Source organism: Sus scrofa, chromosome 15 (assembly GCF_054392235.1).
Source record: "Sus scrofa isolate SSC_HxYL_T2T_F1_AM1 chromosome 15, Sscrofa_HxYL_maternal_Yorkshire_Landrace_v2.0, whole genome shotgun sequence".
In the NCBI taxonomy this organism is placed as follows: Eukaryota; Metazoa; Chordata; class Mammalia; order Artiodactyla; family Suidae; genus Sus; species Sus scrofa.
In genome coordinates, this window is record NC_139397.1 from 119,521,092 (window position 1) to 119,540,900 (window position 19,809).

General features: G+C 37.6%; 1 protein-coding gene and 1 long non-coding RNA gene across 2 annotated transcripts in view; both read right to left on the reverse strand.

Moving 5' to 3' along the window:
* LOC146396078 (uncharacterized) overlaps positions 1–19,809 on the reverse strand; it is a 1,511,729-nt gene that overhangs the window by 1,234,676 nt on the left and 257,244 nt on the right. The window lies entirely within an intron of this gene.
* Positions 1–19,809, reverse strand: part of CATSPERT (catsper channel auxiliary subunit tau) — a 144,013-nt gene that overhangs the window by 38,350 nt on the left and 85,854 nt on the right. The window contains 2 exon segments of the mRNA XM_021075702.2: positions 13,857–13,915; positions 17,670–17,727. Coding sequence (XP_020931361.2) covers positions 13,857–13,915; positions 17,670–17,727 — 117 coding nt within the window.

Sequence of the window (19,809 nt, forward strand, 5' to 3'; positions counted from 1 at the left end):
GACTAAATGCTCCAATCAAAAGACATAGAGCAGCAGATTGGATTAAAAAGCAAGAGCCTACAAAATGCTGTCTACAAGAGACTCACCTTAGGGCAAAGGACACATACAAACTGAAAGGGGATGGGAAAAGATATTTCATGCAAATGAAAAAGACAGGAAAGCAGGAACTGCAATACTCATATCAGACAAAATGAAGGCCATAAAGACAAAGAAGGGCACTATTTAATGATAAAAGGATCCATTCAAGAAGAGGATACTACAATCATCAATATATATGCACCTAAGTAGGAGTACCCAGATACATACAACAAATACTAACAAACATAAAAGGAGAAATCAATGTGAATACAATAACAGGAAACTTTAATAACACCCCCGCACATCAATGGACAGATCCTCTAGACAGAAAAATCAATAAGACAACAGAGATCCTAAATGACACAATAGAAAAGTTAGACTTCACTGACATTTTCAGAACATTACATCCAAAAAAATCAGAATATACATTCTTTTCAAGTGCACATGGAACATTCTCAGAATTGACCACATACTAGGATACAAAACTAACCTCAACAAATTTAAGAGTATAGAAATTATTTCAAGTATCTTCTCTGACCACAATGGCATGAAACTACAAATCAACCACAGGAAAAGAAATGAGAAAAAAATGACTACGTGGAGAACATGACAACATACTACTAAACAACATGCTGCTAAACAACATGATATGCTACTAAAAAACCAATGCATCAATGAGAAAATCAAAATGGAAGTTAAAAAATACCTCGAGACAAATGATAATGAAAACACAACTATTAAAAATCTATGAGAAGCTGCAAAAGCAGTGCTTAGAGGGAAGTTCATAACAATACAGGCCTTCCTCAAAAAAGAAGAAAATTTGATAGGGATTGCATTGAATCTGCAGACTGCTTTGGGTAGTATGGCCATTTTTACAATATTAATTTTTCCAACCCAGGAGCATATCTTTCCATTTCTTTACATCTTCTTTAATTTCCTTGATTAATGTTTTATAGTTCTTGGCACATAAGTTTTTTACCTCCTTGGTCAGGTGTATTCCCAGTTATTTGATTTTTTTGGGGTGAGGTCCTGCTGTGTAGAACTGAGAGCTATGTCTAGTCACTTATGATGGAGCATGATAATGGGAGAAAAAAGAATGTATACATTTCTGTGTAACTGGGTCACCATGCTGTAAGTAGGAAAAAAAATGTATTCTACAGATGTGATAAATTCATTTGAGTAATAAAAAAAGAAAAAAAGAAAATTGTATTGCAGAAATAACCATAAATAAATAAATACCACGTGTATTTTTTTAAAAAAAGAAAAATCTCAAATTGACAACTTAACCCACTACATCAATGAATTAGAAAAAGACAAAGAAACAAAAGCTAAAGTCAGCAGAAGGAAGGAAATCATAAAGATCAGAGAAGAAATAAATAAAATAGAGATTCCAAAAACAATAGAAAAAATCAATTAAAACAAGAACTGGTCCTTTGAAAGGGTAAAAGCATTTGACAAAACTCTAACCAGACTCAAGAAGAGGAGAGAAAGAACCCAAATAAACAAAATAAGAAATGAAAAAGAAAGAAATCTCAACAAATACTGCAGAAATACAAAAAGCCATAAGAGAATACTATGAACAATTGATTTCCAACAAATTTCACAACCGAGAAGAAAAGGACAACTTTCCAGAGACTTACAGCCCACCAAAACTGAATCAAGGAGAAATAGGTCAACTGAACAGACCAATCACTAGAAATGAAATTGAATTTGTCATGAAAACATTCCCTACAAACAAAAGTCCAGGACCAGATGGCTTCACAGGCAAATTATACCAAACAGACAAAGAGGAACTTATACCCATCAAAGTTGAAGAAGAAGGAATACTCCCAAAGACATTCTATGAAGCCATCATCACTCTAATACCAAAACCATACAAATACTACCAAAAAAGAAAATTATAGGCCAATATCTTTGAAAAATATAGATGCAAAAATTCTCAACAAAATTTTAGCCAAGTGAATCCAACAACATATAAAGAAGATCATGCACCACGATCAAGTGGGATTCATCCCAGGTTCACAAGGATGGTTCAACATACGCAAATCAATCAACATCATACATCACATTAACACAAGTAAAAACCATACAATCATCTCAATAGATGCAGAAAAAGCATCTGACAAAGTCCAACATCCATTCGTGATAAAAACTCTTACCAAAGCAGGTATACAGGGAACATACCTTAATATAATAAAAGCCATTTATGATAGACCCACAGCCAATACAATATTCAACAGAGAAAAGCTGAAAGCCATCCTGCTAAAATCTGGAACAAGATAAGGATGCCCATTCTCACCACTGTTATTCAACATAGTACTGGAAGTCCCAGCCACAGCAGTCAGGAACAAAACAAATAAAATGTATCCAAATTGGAAGAGAAGAGGTAAAATTTTCACTGTATGCAGATGACATGGTACTATATATAGAAAACCCTAAGGACTCCACACAAAAAACTACTCAAACTGAGCAATGAATTCAGCGAAGTAGAAGGATGCAAGATGAACATTCAGAAATCGCTTGCATTTCTGTATACTAACAATGAAATATTAGAACAAGAATGTAAAAATATAGTACCTATTAAAACCACACCCACAAAAAATTAAATACCTAGGAATAAACCTAAGGAGGTTTTTTCAGAGGACAAGATGGCAGAGGAGTAGGGGGACACGCTCGCCCTCTCCCACAAACACAACAAGAAAAGCACATCTACAGAATAAATGACTCGCACAGAACAGCAACCAATCGCTGGCAGAGGAACCTAAACTCCAATAACGGCAAGAAGTTCGTGACATTATTGGACAGAACGGGAGAAAAGAGGAGAGTGAGAGAAGGTGAATCCGAGCGGGACGGGCGCTCCCGAAAGGGAACTGTGGAGGAGAAAGGGATCCCGCACCCTGGAAAGTCACCTACCGGGGGAAAGATCAAACGAACCGGAGGAATCTCCAGATGCAGAGAAGAGTGTAGCAGTAAGTTGGAGTACGGAAAAGCCGATCAAGAACCCAATGGACCATCTGAACTACGGGCACAGTCACCAAAAATTGAGACGCCTGGGTGGGGGCTGGGCACCGAGACCTCAGCTCCAGAGGTTAGTCCCCGAGAGGGGGACAGGGGACGCCTGGGTGGGGGCTGGGCACCGAGACCTCGCCTCCGAAGGTTAGTCCCCGAGAAAGGGCCGGGGGACGCCGCCTGGGTGGGGGCTGGGCACCCAGACCTCGGCTCCAGAGGTTAGTCCCCGGGCTGGGGGGGCAGGGCAGAGCGGAAACTGCTTGGGAGGTCTAGAAACCATTTGACGGGGCAGAGACTGCCTGGGAGACTAGAAAACAAAGCTGTCGCAGAGGAAGGGAACAATACTCTAGGAGCAGGGAAGTGGAAAGCCGCATCAGAGGGAACCTGGGAGAAGAGCCTGGTCTGCGCCCGTGCTGGGGAGGGGAGAGAAGAAGGGGTGGGTCCCCATAGAATACCCCCCACGCCACAGCAAGCTTACAGGCCCACTAGCTAGCTGAAAACTCTGCTTCCCAGTGCATCCCCTCCCCCCACCCCTGCCACCCACTACGCTCTCACCGGACCTGGGGCTGCCTGCCATCCAGGAGGGCTGGCCTCAACAATTGCCTGAAGCCTACCACCACAGGGGCTGTCCCTGCACAGGCCTGCTTGCCCTTTGGAGGGGCTACACTTCCGCAGAGCAGCACCAAACACCACCAGCCCCTGAGAAAAGGCCTGCAGCCCAGAAAAGCTAGAAAAAGCTTAGCCAGGCTGTGAATAGATCGGCATAATTCTCGGATGGTTTTTCTGAGTCGGGTTGCCCCGGGGAGGAGCCTCTTGGGTCTCCAACGGCCCTGCTACCCTCCCAAGCCCCCAGGGGGTGCTCTAGTGGATCAGCTGCATAGGACTGCCAGCTCCAGGCAGGACCCCCTGCAGCCCAGAAAAGCTGCAACAAGCCTGGCCGAGTCGGGAAAAGATCTCAGACGGTTTTTCTGAGTCGGGATGCCCTGGGGAGGAGCCTCTTGGGTCTCCAACGGCCCTGCTACCCTCCCAAGCCCCCAGGGGGTGCCCCACTCCCGTGAAATAACTGCTCAGCACCACCAGCCCCCTGGAAGAGCCTCTGCAGCCCAGAAAAGCTGCAACAAGCTCGGCCAGACTGTGAAAAGATCCGCCTACATTCTCAGGCTGTCCTTCTGAGTTGGGCTGCCCTAAGGAAGAGCCTCTTAGGTTCTCAGTCACCCAGATAGCTGCTCCAGCCCCCAGGGGGTGCTGCACTCCTGAGGAGCAGCTACCCAACACCACCAACCCCCTGCAAGAACCCCACAGCCTAAAAACACCAGAGCAAGCTCTGCATGACCAAGTGAAATCTGCTACCATCGCGGTGTGGACCTCCCAGTCCTGTCTGCCCTCAGGAAGTCCTTCTTTGCTTCAAAGAAACCCTGTTAGCCCCATCAACACTCCAGAAAAGCCACACTGCCTCAAAAAAGATTGACCAACAACGCCAGCCCTCAGGAAATATTCCACGGCAGTGACAAGGCAAACACTGCCCGATCACGGAGAGTACAACTCCCTCAGGAGAAAGAAAACAACAAGCAAGATGAAGAAGCTGAGAAACCACCCCCAGTCAAACCAACAGGAGAACTCACCTAAAACAGTCAACAATGAAACAGATCTCTGCAGTCAGACAGACCTGGAGTTCAAAAGAGAAATAGTGAAAATACTGAAGGAATTAAGAGAAGATATGAACAGTAATGCAGATACCCTCAGAAAGGAACTAGAAAATATAAGGAGGAGCCAAGAAAAACTAGAACACTCATTTGCAGAGATGCAAACTGGACTAGGGGCAGTAAAAACCAGAATGAATAATGCAGAAGAACGAATCAGTGATATGGAAGATAGAATAATGGAAATCACTCAATCCAGTCAACAGACAGAAAACCGAATCAAAAAACAGGAAAGCAATATAAGAGACCTATGGGATAATATAAAGCGGGCCAATCTATGCATAATAGGAATTCCAGAAGGAGTAGAAAAAGATAAGGGAATGGAAAATATATTTGAAGAAATTATCGATGGAAACTTCGCAAATCTAAAGGATACTGGATTCAAGATACAAGAAGCACAGAGGGCCCCAAACAAACTGAACCCAAACAGACCCACACCAAGACACATCATAATAAAAATGGCAAAAGTTAGTGATAAAGAGAGGATCCTAAAGGCAGCAAGAGAAAAACATAATGTTACCTACAAGGGAACCCCCATAAGAATATCAGCTGATTTCTCTACAGAAACACTACAGGCCAGGAGGGAATGGCAAGAGATATTTAAAGTGCTCAAAGGAAAAAATATGCAACCTAGAATACTCTATCCAGCAAGAATATCATTTAAAATAGAAGGGGAAATAAAATTTTTTCCCAACAAACAAAAACTTAAAGAATACAGCAACACAAAACCCAGGTTAAAGGAAATATTGAAAGGGCTTCTCTAAACCAAAAAGAAAGGAAGGAAAGGGAAGAAAAAAGAAAAAAAAAAAGAAGAAGAAGAGGAAGAACTAGGACTGAGGAAACCACAATCAGAGAGCAGTCACTCAAATAAGCCAGCATACAGATTTAATCATGAACATGCTTCAAACAAAATAAAATTAAAAAGAAAAAAAATAAAACAGAGTCATCAAAACCATAAAATGTGGGCAAGGGATGTCAGGAGGTAAATAACCCTTTTTGTTTGTATGTATGTCTCTCTTCTTAATTTTTATATAGTAATGAAGTGTTTGAACCTACAGGACCATCAGGCTAAAACACACAATTATGGGAAGGGGTTAGCATACTTAAAAAACAGGGCAACCACAAGCCAAAACCAAATATTGCATTTGCAAAAAATGAAGAAAAAATACACTCAAGCAGATAATAACAGGAGACCATCCAACCAAAAAAAAAAAAAAAAAAAAAGGAAGAATGGAGAACCATAGAATCAACAGGAACACGAGGTTCAAATGGCAATAAATAATCATCTATCAATTATCACCTTAAATGTCAATGGGCTGAATGCCCCAATGAAAAGACACAGAGTGGCTGAGTGGATAAAAAGGCAAAAACCTTCAATATGCTGCCTACAAGAAACTCACCTTAGGACAAAAGATACATATAGATTGAAAGTGAAAGGGTGGGGAAAAGTATTTCATGCCAATAGACATGACAGAAAAGCAGGAGTTGCAACGCTCATATCAGACAAAATAGACTTTAAAACAAAAGACATAAAGAAAGACAAAGAAGGACACTATTTAATGATTAAGGGATCCATCCAAGGAGAGGATGTTACTATCATCAACATATATGCCCCAAACATAGGACCACCCAGATACATACAACAAATATTAACAGACATAAAGGGAGATATTGATGAGAATACAATCATAGTAGGAGACCTAAATACCCCCCTCACATCAATGGACAGATCCTCTAGACAGAAAACCAATAAAGCAACAGAGATCCTAAAGGAAACAATAGAAAAGTTAGACTTAATTGATATCTTCAGGACACTACATCCAAAAAAAGCAGAATACACATTCTTCTCAAATGCTCATGGAACATTCTCAAGAATCGACCACATATTGGGACACAAAGCGAATCTCAATAAATTTAGGAGCGTAGAAATCATCTCAAGTAGCTTCTCTGACCACAATGCCATGAAATTAGAAATCAACCATGGGAAAAGCAAAGAGAAAAAACCTACTACATGGAGACTAAACAACATGCTACTAAAAAACCAATGGGTCAATGAGGAAATCAAGAAGGAAATTAAAAACTACCTTGAAACAAATGACAGTGAAGACACAACCTCTCAAAATTTATGGGATGCTGCGAAAGCAGTGCTCAGAGGGAAATTTATAGCAATCCAGGCCTTTCTCAAAAAAGAAGAAAGATCCCAAATCGATAACGTAACCCTCCACCTAAATGAATTAGAAAAAGAAGAACAAAAAAGTCCTAAAGTCAGCAGAAGGAAGGAAATTATAAAGATCAAAGAAGAAATCAATAAAATAGAGACTCAAAAAACAATAGAGAAAATTAATAAAACCAAGAGCTGGTTCTTTGAAAAGGTGAACAAAATTGACAAACCCCTGGCCAGACTCACTAAAAAGAGGAGAGAAAGAACCCAGATAACCAAAATTATAAATGAAAAAGGAGAAATCACAACGGATACAGCAGAAATACAAAAAACCATAAGAGAATACTATGAACAACTATACAGCAACAAGTTTGACAATCTGGAAGAAATGGACAATTTTCTAGAATCTTACAGCCTGCCAAAACTGAATCAAATAGAAACAGACCAAGTGAACAGACCGACCACTAGAAATGAAATTGAAGAGGTCATAAAATCACTCCCTACAAATAAAAGTCCAGGACCAGATGGCTTCACAGGTGAATTTTACCAAACATATAAAGAGGAATTGGTGCCCATCCTCCTTAAACTCTTTCAAAAGGTTGAAGAAGAAGGAATACTCCCAAAGGCATTCTATGATGCCACCATCACCCTCATTCCAAAACCAGACAGAGATACCACCAAAAAAGAAAACTATCGCCCAATATCATTGATGAATATAGATGCAAAAATTCTCAACAAAATCTTAGCCAACCTAATCCAACAACATATCAAAAAAATTATACACCATGACCAGGTTGGGTTCATCCCAGGTTCACAAGGATGGTTCAACATACACAAATCAATCAGCATCATACACAACATTAACAAAAAAAAAGTCAAAAATCATATGATCATCTCAATAGACGCAGAAAAAGCATTTGACAAAGTCCAATATCCATTCATGATCAAGACCCTCAACAAAGTGGGTATAGAGGGAACATTCCTGAATATAATCAAAGCCATTTATGATAAACCCACAGCAAATATAATCCTCAATGGGGAAAAACTGAAAGCCTTCTCACTCAAATCTGGAACAAGACAGGGATGCCCACTCTCACCACTGCTCTTCAACATCGTTTTGGAAGTCCTAGCCACAGCAATTAGACAAACAAAAGAAATAAAAGGCATCCATATAGCAAGAGAAGAGATCAAACTGTCACTGTATGCAGATGACATGATACTATACATAGAAAACCCTAAGGACTCAACCCCAAAACTCCTTGAACTGATTCATAAATTCAGCAAAGTAGCAGGATATAAGATTAACATTCAGAAGTCAGTGGCATTTCTGTATACCAGCAACGAAACATTAGAAAAGGAATACAAAAATACGATACCTTTTAAAATTTCACCTCACAAAATCAAATACTTCAGAATACACCTGACCAAGGAGGTAAAGGACCTATATGCCGAGAACTACAAAACTTTAATCAAAGAAATCAAAGAAGATGTAAAGAAATGGAAAGATATTCCATGTTCCTGGATTGGGAAAATCAATATTGTAAAAATGGCCATCCTACCCAAAGCAATCTACAGATTCAATGCAATCCCTATCAAATTACCCAGGACATTGTTCAAAGAACTAGAACAAACAATCCAAACATTTATATGGAACCACAAAAGACCCAGAATCGCCAAAGCAATCCTGAGAAACAAAAACCAAGCAGGAGGCATAACTCTCCCAGACTTCAAGAAATACTACAAAGCCACAGTCATCAAAACAGTGTGGTACTGGTATCAAAACAGACAGACAGACCAATGGAACAGAATAGAGAATCCGGAAATAAACCCTGACACCTATGGTCAATTAATCTTTGACAAGGGAGGCAAGAACATAAAATGGGAAAAAGAAAGTCTATTCAGCAAGCATTGCTGGGAAACCTGGACAGCCTCATGCAAAGCAATGAAACTAGAACACACCCTCACACCATGCACAAAAATAAACTCAAAATGGCTGAAAGACTTAAATATATGACAGGACACCATCAAACTCCTAGAAGAAAACATAGGCAAAACACTCTCTGACATCAACATCATGAATATTTTCTCAGGTCAGTCTCCCAAAGCAATAGAAACAAGAGCAAAAATAAACCAGTGGGACCTAATCAAACTGAAAAGTTTTGCACAGCAAAGGAAACCAAAAAGAAAACAAAAAGACAACTTTCAGAATGGGAGAAAATACTTTCAAATGATGCAACTGACAAGGGCTTAATCTCTAGAATATATAAGCACCTTATACAACCCAACAGCAAAAAAACCAATCAATCAATGGAAAAATGGGCAAAAGACCTGAATAGACATTTCTCCAAAGAAGATATACAGATGGCCAGCAAACACATGAAAAAATGCTCAACATTGCTGATTATAAGAGAAATGCAAATCAAAACTACCATGAGATATCACCTCACACCAGTCAGAATGGCCCTCATTAATAAATCCACAAGTAACAAGTGCTGGAGGGGCTGTGGAGAAAAGGGAACCCTCCTGCACTGCTGGTGGGAATGGAAACTGGTACAGCCACTATGGAGAACAGTTTGGAGATACCTTAGAAATCTATACATAGAACTTCCACATGACCCTGCAATCCCACTCTTGGGCATCTATCCGGACAAAACTCTACTTAAAAGAGACACATGCACCTGCATGTCCATTGCAGCACTATTCACAATAGCCAGGACATGGAAACAATCCAAATGTCCATCGACAGATGATTGGATTCGGAAGATGTGATATATATACACAATGGAATACTACTCAGCCATAAAAAAGGATGACATAATGCCATTTGCAGCAACATGGATGGAACTAGAGAATCTCATCCTGAGTGAAATGAGGCAGAAAGACAAAGACAAATACCATATGATATCACTTATAACTGGAATCTAATATCCAGCACAAATGAACATCTCCTCAGAAAAGAAAATCATGGACTTGGAGAAGAGACTTGTGGCTGCCTGATGGGAGGGGGAGGGAGTGGGAGGGATCAGGAGCTTGGGCTTATCATACACAACTTAGAATAGATTTACAAGGAGATCCTGCTGAATAGCATTGAGAACTATGTCTAGATACTCATGTTGCAACAGAAGAAAGGGTGGGGGAAAAACTGTAATTGTAATGTATACATGCAAGGATAACCTGACCCCCTTGCTGTACAGTGGGAAAATAAAAAAAAAATGTTTTTGAAAAAAAAAAACCTAAGGACGTGAAAGACTTATATGCTGAGATCTATAAAACATTAATCAAGGAAATGAAAGAGGATTCAAAGAAATGGAAAGATATCTATGCTCCTGTATTGGAAGAATTAATATTAAAATGGCCATACTACCCAAAGCAATCTACAGATTCAATGCAATCCCTGTCAAATTACCCAGGACATTTTTCACAGAACTACAACAAATCAAAAATTTATATGGAACCATAAAAGGCCCAGAATTGCCAAACGCAATCCTGAGGAACAAAAACCAATCAGGAGGCATAACTCTCTCAGACTTCAGGCAGTATTACAAAGTCACAGGAATCAAGACAGTGTTGTATGGGTACCAAAACAGACATACAGACCAATGAAACAGAATAGAGAACCCAGAAATAAACCCGGAGACCTATGGTCAATTAATCTTTGACAAAGGGGGTAATAATATAAAATGGAAAAAGTCTCTTCAGCAAGTGGTGCAGGGAAAACTGGACATCTGCATGTTAATCAATGAAACTGGAACACACCTGCACACCATATACAAAAATAAACTCAAAATGGCTTAAAGACTTAAACATAAGACAAGACACCATCAAACTAGAAGAGAATATATGCAAAACATTCTCTGACATCAACCATACAAATTTTTCTTAAGTCTTCCAGAGCAATAGAAGTAAAAACAAAAATAGACCAATAGGACCTAATCAAACTTATGAGCTTTTGCACAGCAAAGTAAACCATCAAAAAAAAATTAATAACCTACGGAATAAGAGAAAATAATTTCAAATGTTGCTACCCACAAGGGCTTAATCTCCAAAATATACAAACAACACATACAAGTCAACATCAAAAAAACAAACAATCCAGTTGAAAAATGGGCAGAAGACCTAAATAGACATTTCTCCAAAGAAGAGATACAGATGGTCAACAAGCACATGAAAAAATGCTCAACATCACTAGTTATTAGAGAAATGCAAATCAAAACTACATTGAGGTACCACCTCACACTGGTCAGAATGGCCATAATTAGTAAGTCTACAAATAACAAATGTTGGAAAGGGTTTGGAGAAAAGGGAACCCTCTTACATTGTTGGTGGGAATGTAAATTGTACAACCACTATGGAAAACTAAATATAGAACTACTGTATGACCCAGCAATCCCACTCCTGGGCATATATCCAGACAAAGCATTCATAAAGAAGATACATGCACCCCTATGCTCATTGAAGCACTGTTCATAACAGCCAAGACATTGAAACAACCTAAATGCCCATCAATAGATGAATGGACTAAGAAAATGTGTTACATACACACAATATAATAATACTAGGCATAAAAAAGAACAAAATAATGTCATTTGCAGCAACATGGATGGAACTAGAGACTCTCATATTAAGTGAAGAACATCAGAAGGAGAAAGACAAACACCATATGATATTACTGATATCTGGAATCTAATATATGGCACAAATGAACATATCTACAGAAAAGAAACAAACTCATGGACATAGAAAACAGACTCATGATTGCCAAGAGGGAAGGGGAAGGAGTGGGAAGAATTGGGTGTTTGGGGTTAGTTGATGCATCTGGAATGGATGAGCAATGAGATTCTGCTGTATAGCCCAAGAAACTATATCTGATTAGCTGTAATGGAATATGATGGAGGGTAATGTGAAAAAAAGAATATCTATACATATATAGATATGGGTCACTTTGCTGTAAAGCAGAAATTGACAGAACACTGGAAATAATCTATAATATAAATTTTTCAAAGTATTTTTTGAATGCCTAGGTTCCAGACATTGTTCAAGATACTAGGAATACAAGACACATTAACTCCTTAGCTCTCAAGATGCTTGCATTCTGGTCTAGAAGTTGAACAACTTGATTAAAGACCTTAGTAATCTGTCATTAAGAGGATGGCTTGTATTTTGCTTAAGAGTCTCTAAGTGAATCCCTTGGAGACCCTTATGGCTTCATATTTATGGTAAAATTTGTCTGTAAAAATAGTTTGAGTTGGAATAGACATAAAATCTTCATTTCTTTAGATCACTGATACTATCACAATATGAACTGTTTAAATGGTCCTGGGAATTCCATGTTATGAGGATTTAGTTCCATCTAATAACAAGCTGGCAAGGCACTGGAAATATTTTATATATATTATCTCATTGAATCACACTTTTTGGTTAAAAAGGCCTTTTAACCAAAGGTCAAAAATGTACCCATATCTACCCTCCTGATCCTGCCCTAGGTTCCTGTTAGGTGCCTTTTTCATAGGAAGCTCCCCAGGCAGCTTGTGCATTCATCTAGCATTATAGATGTATTATAATTATCCGTTATTTGTCAGCTACGTTCACTAATGCACTTTTAGTTACTCAAGATCAGGGGGGCAAGAGAAAGTAGTTGATCATACACATTCTAGGGTCAAATCCCACCTTACCTAAACTTATTAAGACTCAGTTTCCTTATCTGAAAAATGTATATAATAACAATGACATTTTTGGTAAGGATTAATTGATGCACATAAAAAGCTTAATATGGTACCCATCTATAGTGTATTAACTAGAATGGTGCCTGCTCTATAATACGTATTCAATAAATATTTCATGAATTAATTCCCATTTACCTCCACCTAGTAGTGAAGAGACTGATGCCAGAATCCAAGTCTTCTGACCCCAAATCTTTTACTCTTTCTATAATAATATGATGCCATGTAGTATTACGCCACTTCTTTCCTAAATACTTTTTAGGCCAGTAATCAGATGGGAATTGTGTGCTATTTTTAGATACATAAACCTAGAAGTAGTTTGAATACCAAAACATTAAAATTTCTAGGACATTTTAATGACTTACTGGGACAACAGGATTGAATATTAGAATCAGTAATGTCCTGGACAATTAGGATTTCTATCTTTAAGTAAGGAGTCTAAGACATTCTTATATCCAGGTCAACTCTACCAAAGAGTATTAGCATGGAGTTCCAATATCTGGGATAAAGGAGTCAGTCATTAAAAATTACAAGGAAAAGTACTGACAGTTCTTTTAGGGCTTAGAGTCTTTCACTCTGTGTGAGATTGGTTCATACCTATTGAGTGCAAAATGTGAAGGAGACCATGTTTTTCTTTCTCTTCTCATCTTTCATCTCAATGTTTCTTTCTTGCCTGATCCTCATCCCAAGCCAAACAACCCTTGTTTCATTTCTGAAATATTGCTATTATCCTAGCATGGCATTTAGATAGCTAAATGCTGAACAACTGAAAATTGTCAAGGTGCAAAAAAAAAAAAAAAAAAGAATCCAGTATAGTTAATTTCAACTATTAATGGAAAATTTGGATGAGGAGAATGGCTTCTTCAAAACTGTTCATGTCACAACAGCCGAGCAGAGATAGTCTATGCTTTCCTGGTGCTATTGTGAATTGCCTGTTGAGCAGCAGCCATTTTGGGAGAGGCAGAAGTAAAGAACTGAATAGTATTACCTGCTAAAGTTAATATTATATTTATATTGGTTTATTATAACCTATAATAAACTGAGATAAAATAAAATTTATAATAAATTCATAAATTCACAATAATAAAGTATATGCTTTTTTAATGGCAGAACAATGTCAGTAAATATTGACTCAAAACAATGTAAAATGTTAACAATGATTTTTCAAGGATAGATCAATCTACTTACTGATTTTCCTTTTCTATTTGTATTTTTCTGTCCATAGGGCTTATCTTGCATGAACTCATCTGAAAAAGAAGGAAAAAAATAATTAAGTTAGCACTTGTGGCATTTGACAGAAATGCTTCGAATGATTACTAAGAGCACTGGCTCTGGAGCCAGACAGCCTAGACTCAGATAGTATCGGCAATGAACTAACCATCTAACTTTGGACAAGTTATCTTGCCTCTCTGTCCCAGCTTCCTCATCTGTCAGAGGGTGCAGATCCTCTTATAGGGCTCTGTGATTTAAAGGCTAAGGCATCTAACACTGTGTCTGGACCATAATAAGCACAAATGAATGTAAAATTTGCTATTATTGTTACTGTTAATACTATCCCCTCTATTCCAACCCCTGACACACTGCACCTTTGGGTCTGTCTGCTAGCGACTCTGCTTACTAACTTCAATAGTATTGTTAAAATCCATAATTAAGTTATAGATAAATGTCATAATGAACTATACTTTTATGTACATAAAAGATTATCTATTAGTCAGATTATAGTCAATGTATAGGATACTTCTACTTTTCTGGCTCTATTAAGGGTCAGTTCAAAAAATGAAGAAAAGGAGTTCCTGCTGTGGCTCAGCAGGTTAAGAACCCAACATAGTGTCCACGAGGGAGGATGCGGGTTCCATCCCTGGCCTCGCTCATTGGGTTAAAGAGCCAGCATTGCTGCAAGCTGTGGATGCAGCTCAGATCCAGTTATAACTGTGACTGTTGCGTAGGCTAGCAGCAGCAGCTCCAATTTGACCCTTAGCCTAGAAACTTCTATTTGCAGCAGGTACAGCCCTAAAAAGAAAAAAAAAAAGTAAAAACTAAAAAAAAAAAAACCCTCAAAAAACTACAAAAAAAAAAAAAAAAAAAAAACACCTTATCATTGCAGTCTAGGTAGTTATGAATGTTTTGTGGCTGTTAATGATTATAGACCTTATTCAAAGCTGTGCTTGAATGAATGTTTAAAGATTGCTTTGAGAGTTCCCATTGTGGCTCTGTAAGGTAATGAATCTGACTAGTATCCATGAGGATGTGGGTTTGATCCCTGGCATTGCTCAGTTGGTTAAGGATCCAGCATTGCCATGAGCTGTGGTGTAAGTTATAGCTTGGATCCTGTGTGGCTATGGCTGTGGTGTAGGCCTGTAGCTCCAGCTCCAATTTTACCCATGGCCTAGGAACTTCCATATGCTGAAGGTGAGGCCTTAAAATTTTTTAAAAATTAAAAAAAAAGAAAAACCCTCAAAAGATTTTTAATAATCCTTCTTAGAGATTCATGTTAGCCTATCCTCTAGTAGTCATTTGGGTAATCGTCCATCATACTTTGCTATACATATCCATCTCTGTAAAGCTGTGTAGACAATCCTCATTCTAGATACCTTTCATGAGTAATTCTGTATTCCCTCAATTCAATTCATGACCCTAGAGAGGATTCTTATGTAATAAACTTAAAGAAGTTATAAAGTATGGAGTGGAATGACCATAGTATTCAGTAAGCTGTGGTGCTAGGCTAAAATATATATGTATAAATATCAGGAGCCAGAAGGTATCTATGAAAGTAGCTCCAAAGTAACTGGGTTGGCATATGCCTCTAATTTGCTTAAAAGTAATGGTAATTCAGGGAATACAGCAAGAGTGCTATATGAGCCCTACCAAATAAACTCTTTAATTACCGTATTTTATTTTATATAGTGTATCTACAGGAGTATTAGGTTAATTATATAAGACTGGTCTACATAAATAAACTGAAAAGTGGAATGCAAAGTATAATAAAACCATTTAAATACATATTTAGTTATCTTGAATAGTTTTTAAAATGCTCTGTTCAGTTATAAATTTAGGAATATAAACTTTTAGTGAAATAGGAGACCAAATAGTCTTAAAACCATTTATTTCATTTTACAAATGAGAAAAATCCAGAAAATTTAATGATCTGTCCAAGAGCAAATAGGAGCGAACAATAAGGAAAAAGCCCTGTTTTCCTTCCTAAGCATTTACTTATTTAAAGATACACCACAGATATTCTTTCCAGTTTCACATTTGATTTGACACTGCTTTATAAAAGCTCTTCACTCTTCAGAGGAGATTGGATCACTGACTTGTTTCACAGACTTCTTTTACAGAATCGTCAAACCACTCAACTCTCCCATGCCTCAGTTACCATATCTATAAAACTAGGATAATGTTGACCTCACAGGGTTGTATGAAGATTACATAAATTAATATATTGGAATGTTTATAAAGTTATGAAGATTAAATAAGGCAATATAAGGCAACTACAAGGGAGTATTGAAATATTTATTCTTAGTATCTAGTTCCATTCTTTCATTTTTAAAATGGGGAAATCGAGGTTTTATAGGATAAATGGTTGACTAAGGTCCCAGAGCTGGTTAGTGGCAAGGCAGGGGTGAGATCCAGTATACCTTCTCATTAATATTTTCTATTAATTGATGGACTACTTATCCTTTTCAAAGAATAGCCAGAAATAATAAAATAAGGAGCTTGCTTGCTATTCTTTCAGATTTACTCCAAAACTTCTTTTATGATTAGAAGACTCCAGAAGATACTAGAATGAAAGTTTTGTAAGAATCATATTATGGGTACCCAAGTATCCTAATCTTCCAGGATGTAGATATTACTCCAAATGGTCGCTTTCTCTTCTATAATAGATAATAATTTAGGTGTACTTTTAGGTTTTTTGTGATATTTAAGGTATTCCTGAAACTGGCATCCTATGTTCTAAAATAGCTTCCTGAATTCCAATATATGTTCTTAGAACTATTATTATATAGAATAGATAGATAATACATATACATATGTACATATATGGATAAATACAAAGTCATATATGGCTAAAGCATTGCTTTGTAGTCATTTTCATTTCACCACATTCAACTATTCAAGATAAGTCAAATTTCTCTTTTGAGGACTTTCTTCTAAAAATATACTTCAAAACCAAAATTTCATCTAATATTTTCCTCACATGTCCTTTTTTTAAAAAATATGTTTTTCATCTGTTTCTCCATAAGTTCCTAATTGGAGGACACTCTCTACAACTCAAGGATGCTTTCACATCAGAAATGTGCTAGCTTGCTTATCTTCCTTGTCAAGTGTTTTAGTGACACTCTAATTTTCTCTTCATTTTAATTAGATGGGTGTTCAGTTACTACAGTTATAACTGCCCCAACTGTTAAAAATTGAAACACTGCTGTACTAATCTGTAAAACGTTGCTGCCTCAAAATGTCTGAGTGCCCAACTTACATTCATTGCCCTGGCTACACTGATTTCCTTAGGAATCTCCCATTTCTTTCAACCCCAACATGGCACAGCAGGGAATCCAAAACTCTGATCCAACAGCATTGTCTGATATAGTTTTCCATGCTCATGCTGTACTGATTGTTAAGAATTTTGATATTACCTTTGGGTTTACTGATATGTCAAATGTGTCTTCAGAATGATATCAAAAAACAACTTGAATTAGAAAAACCTCTTCACTAGACAGATCTATAGGTAGCCAGAATGTTTGTAAACATAGATAAATGTAAAAATGGTTTAGTAATATTATAATACATCAAGATATATATTATCTAAGCTATTAAGGCCACTGTATTTGCTCTGCTTGATTTCCCATTAATATTATAATTCCATAGGTTTTTCATGCCAGTAACCACAAACACCATAGTGTAATTTACATTTTGAAGGAAAGTCTTCATAATTATTTCCCATAACTTCACTGAATTTCACTGAATATTTGAAAATTATAACTATATATACAAATAATAACTTACCTATGCTATTAGTGATATTTAAATTTTCATACACTGTGCTAAAGGAAGAACGAGAACTCTGAAATAAAAACAGACCAGAGAAGGTGAATAGAAAATTAAATATCATAATTTTAAAACAATATTATTGACAGCTATAAATAATAAAATGAGATCCAATGTTACTATTTGCTTTATCTTATATAAAGGAAATAATTTATAACTAACCAGTGCAACTGTAGGTGGTGAGATAACTTGCATGGCTGAAACTCTGGATTTAGTAGATTGTTGAGAAATGGCAACCAAAAAAAGTACTGGTATTACTTTGTATGTAATTGACTTTTTATTATTCCCCTCAGGACCAGGGGAAAAAAACAGTAACGTAAAAGATAAAATAAGCTATCAAGGAAAGCATATATAAAAAGAGGATGGAGAAACAATATCCTGGAAAATGGTAGATAAGGTGCTCAAAGAATGAGTTCCTTCAGTGAAACAAATATAAACTGTCAGAGACTGACAGATAAACTATTTCAAACTTCAAAGTCTAACACAAAACTTAAGAGTAACCAGGGACATGTTAATGAAAAAAAAAAACGGGAGTTCCCATCGTGACACAGTAGTTAATGAATCCGACTAGGAACCATGAGGTTTCGGGTTCGGTCCCTGCCCTTGCTCAGTGGGTTAATGATCCGGGGTTGCTGTGAGCTGTGGTGTAAATCACAGACGCGGCTCAGATCCCGTGTTGCTGTGGCTCTGGCGTAGGCCAGCGGCTACAGCTCCAATTCGACCTCTAGCCTGGGAACCTTCATATGCTGCGGGAGTGGCCCAAGAAATAGCAAAAAGACCAAAAAAAAAAAAAAAAGGACAGCTAAATTTTGGTGTTTTAATAAATCTCTGAGGTCATGAGCTGGTACTAAAATTATGGAACAGAGACTTCCGTGACTGACCACAAATGATAAGAATATGGTTTCTGTAGGACTTCCTGTTGTGGTACAGTGGAAACAAATCCAACTAGTATCCATGAGGATGCAGGTTCAATCCCTGGCATTGCTCAGTGGGTTGGGGATCTGGCACTGCCATGAGCTGTGGTGTAGGTCACAGATGCAGCTCAGTGCAGCTCAGATCCTGCAATGCTGTGGCTGTGGCATAGGCTGGCAGCTGCAGCTCTGATTCGTCCCCTAGCCCAGGAACTTCCATATGCTGTGGGTGTGGCCCTAAAAAGAAAAAAAAAGAAAGAATATAATCTTTCCAAAAAAATAGTTTGGATAGGTCAGTAAAGAAACATGTGACTATAGCCCTCAAAAATCAACAAGAGGAGTTCCCATCATGGCTCAGTGGTGAACAAATCTGACTAGTATCCATAAGGACACAGGTTCAATCCCTGGCCTTGATCAGTGGGTTAAGGTTCTGGTATTGCCATGAGTTGTGGTGTAGGTCACAGATGTGGCTCAGATCTGGCATTGCTGTGGCTGTGGTGCAGGTCAACGGCTACAGCTCTGGTTCAATCCCTAGCCTGGGAACTTCCGTATGCCATGGGTGCAGACATAAAAAGACAAAAAAAAAAAAAAATCAACAACAGTAAACCCTAGAGAAGGAGGAGAATTTAATTTCCACAGTTACATTATAATACTTAAAATGTACAATTTCTAACAAAAAAGAAAATCATAAGATATACTAAGAAATAGGAAATAAGGCCCATTCATAGGGAAACAATTTGATAGAAATGTTTGATAGAAATATGTTCAAAAAGCAAAGGGAAACAATGGACAAATGAATAAAGGAAATCAAGGGAAAAATATGAACAAAATGTAAATAAAGAAATAGAAATTATAAAAGGAACCAAAAAGAAATTCTGGATCAGAAAGTACAATAACTGAAATGAAAAACTCTGGAGAAGTTCAAGAGCATATTGAGCAGAAAGAAGATAGAATCACTGAATTGAAGATATACATTAAAATTATCCAGCCTGAGGAACAGGAAGAAAAAGAAATGAAAAAAAAAAATGAACAGATCCTAAAGGAGTTTGGGGACAATAATGAAGTAAACCAACACACATTATGGGAATCAAAAGAGCAGAGAGAGAAAGGGTCAGAAAGAATATTTGAAGAAATAATGGCCAAACACTTCCCAAATTTAATAAAAGGCATGAATCTACATATCCAAA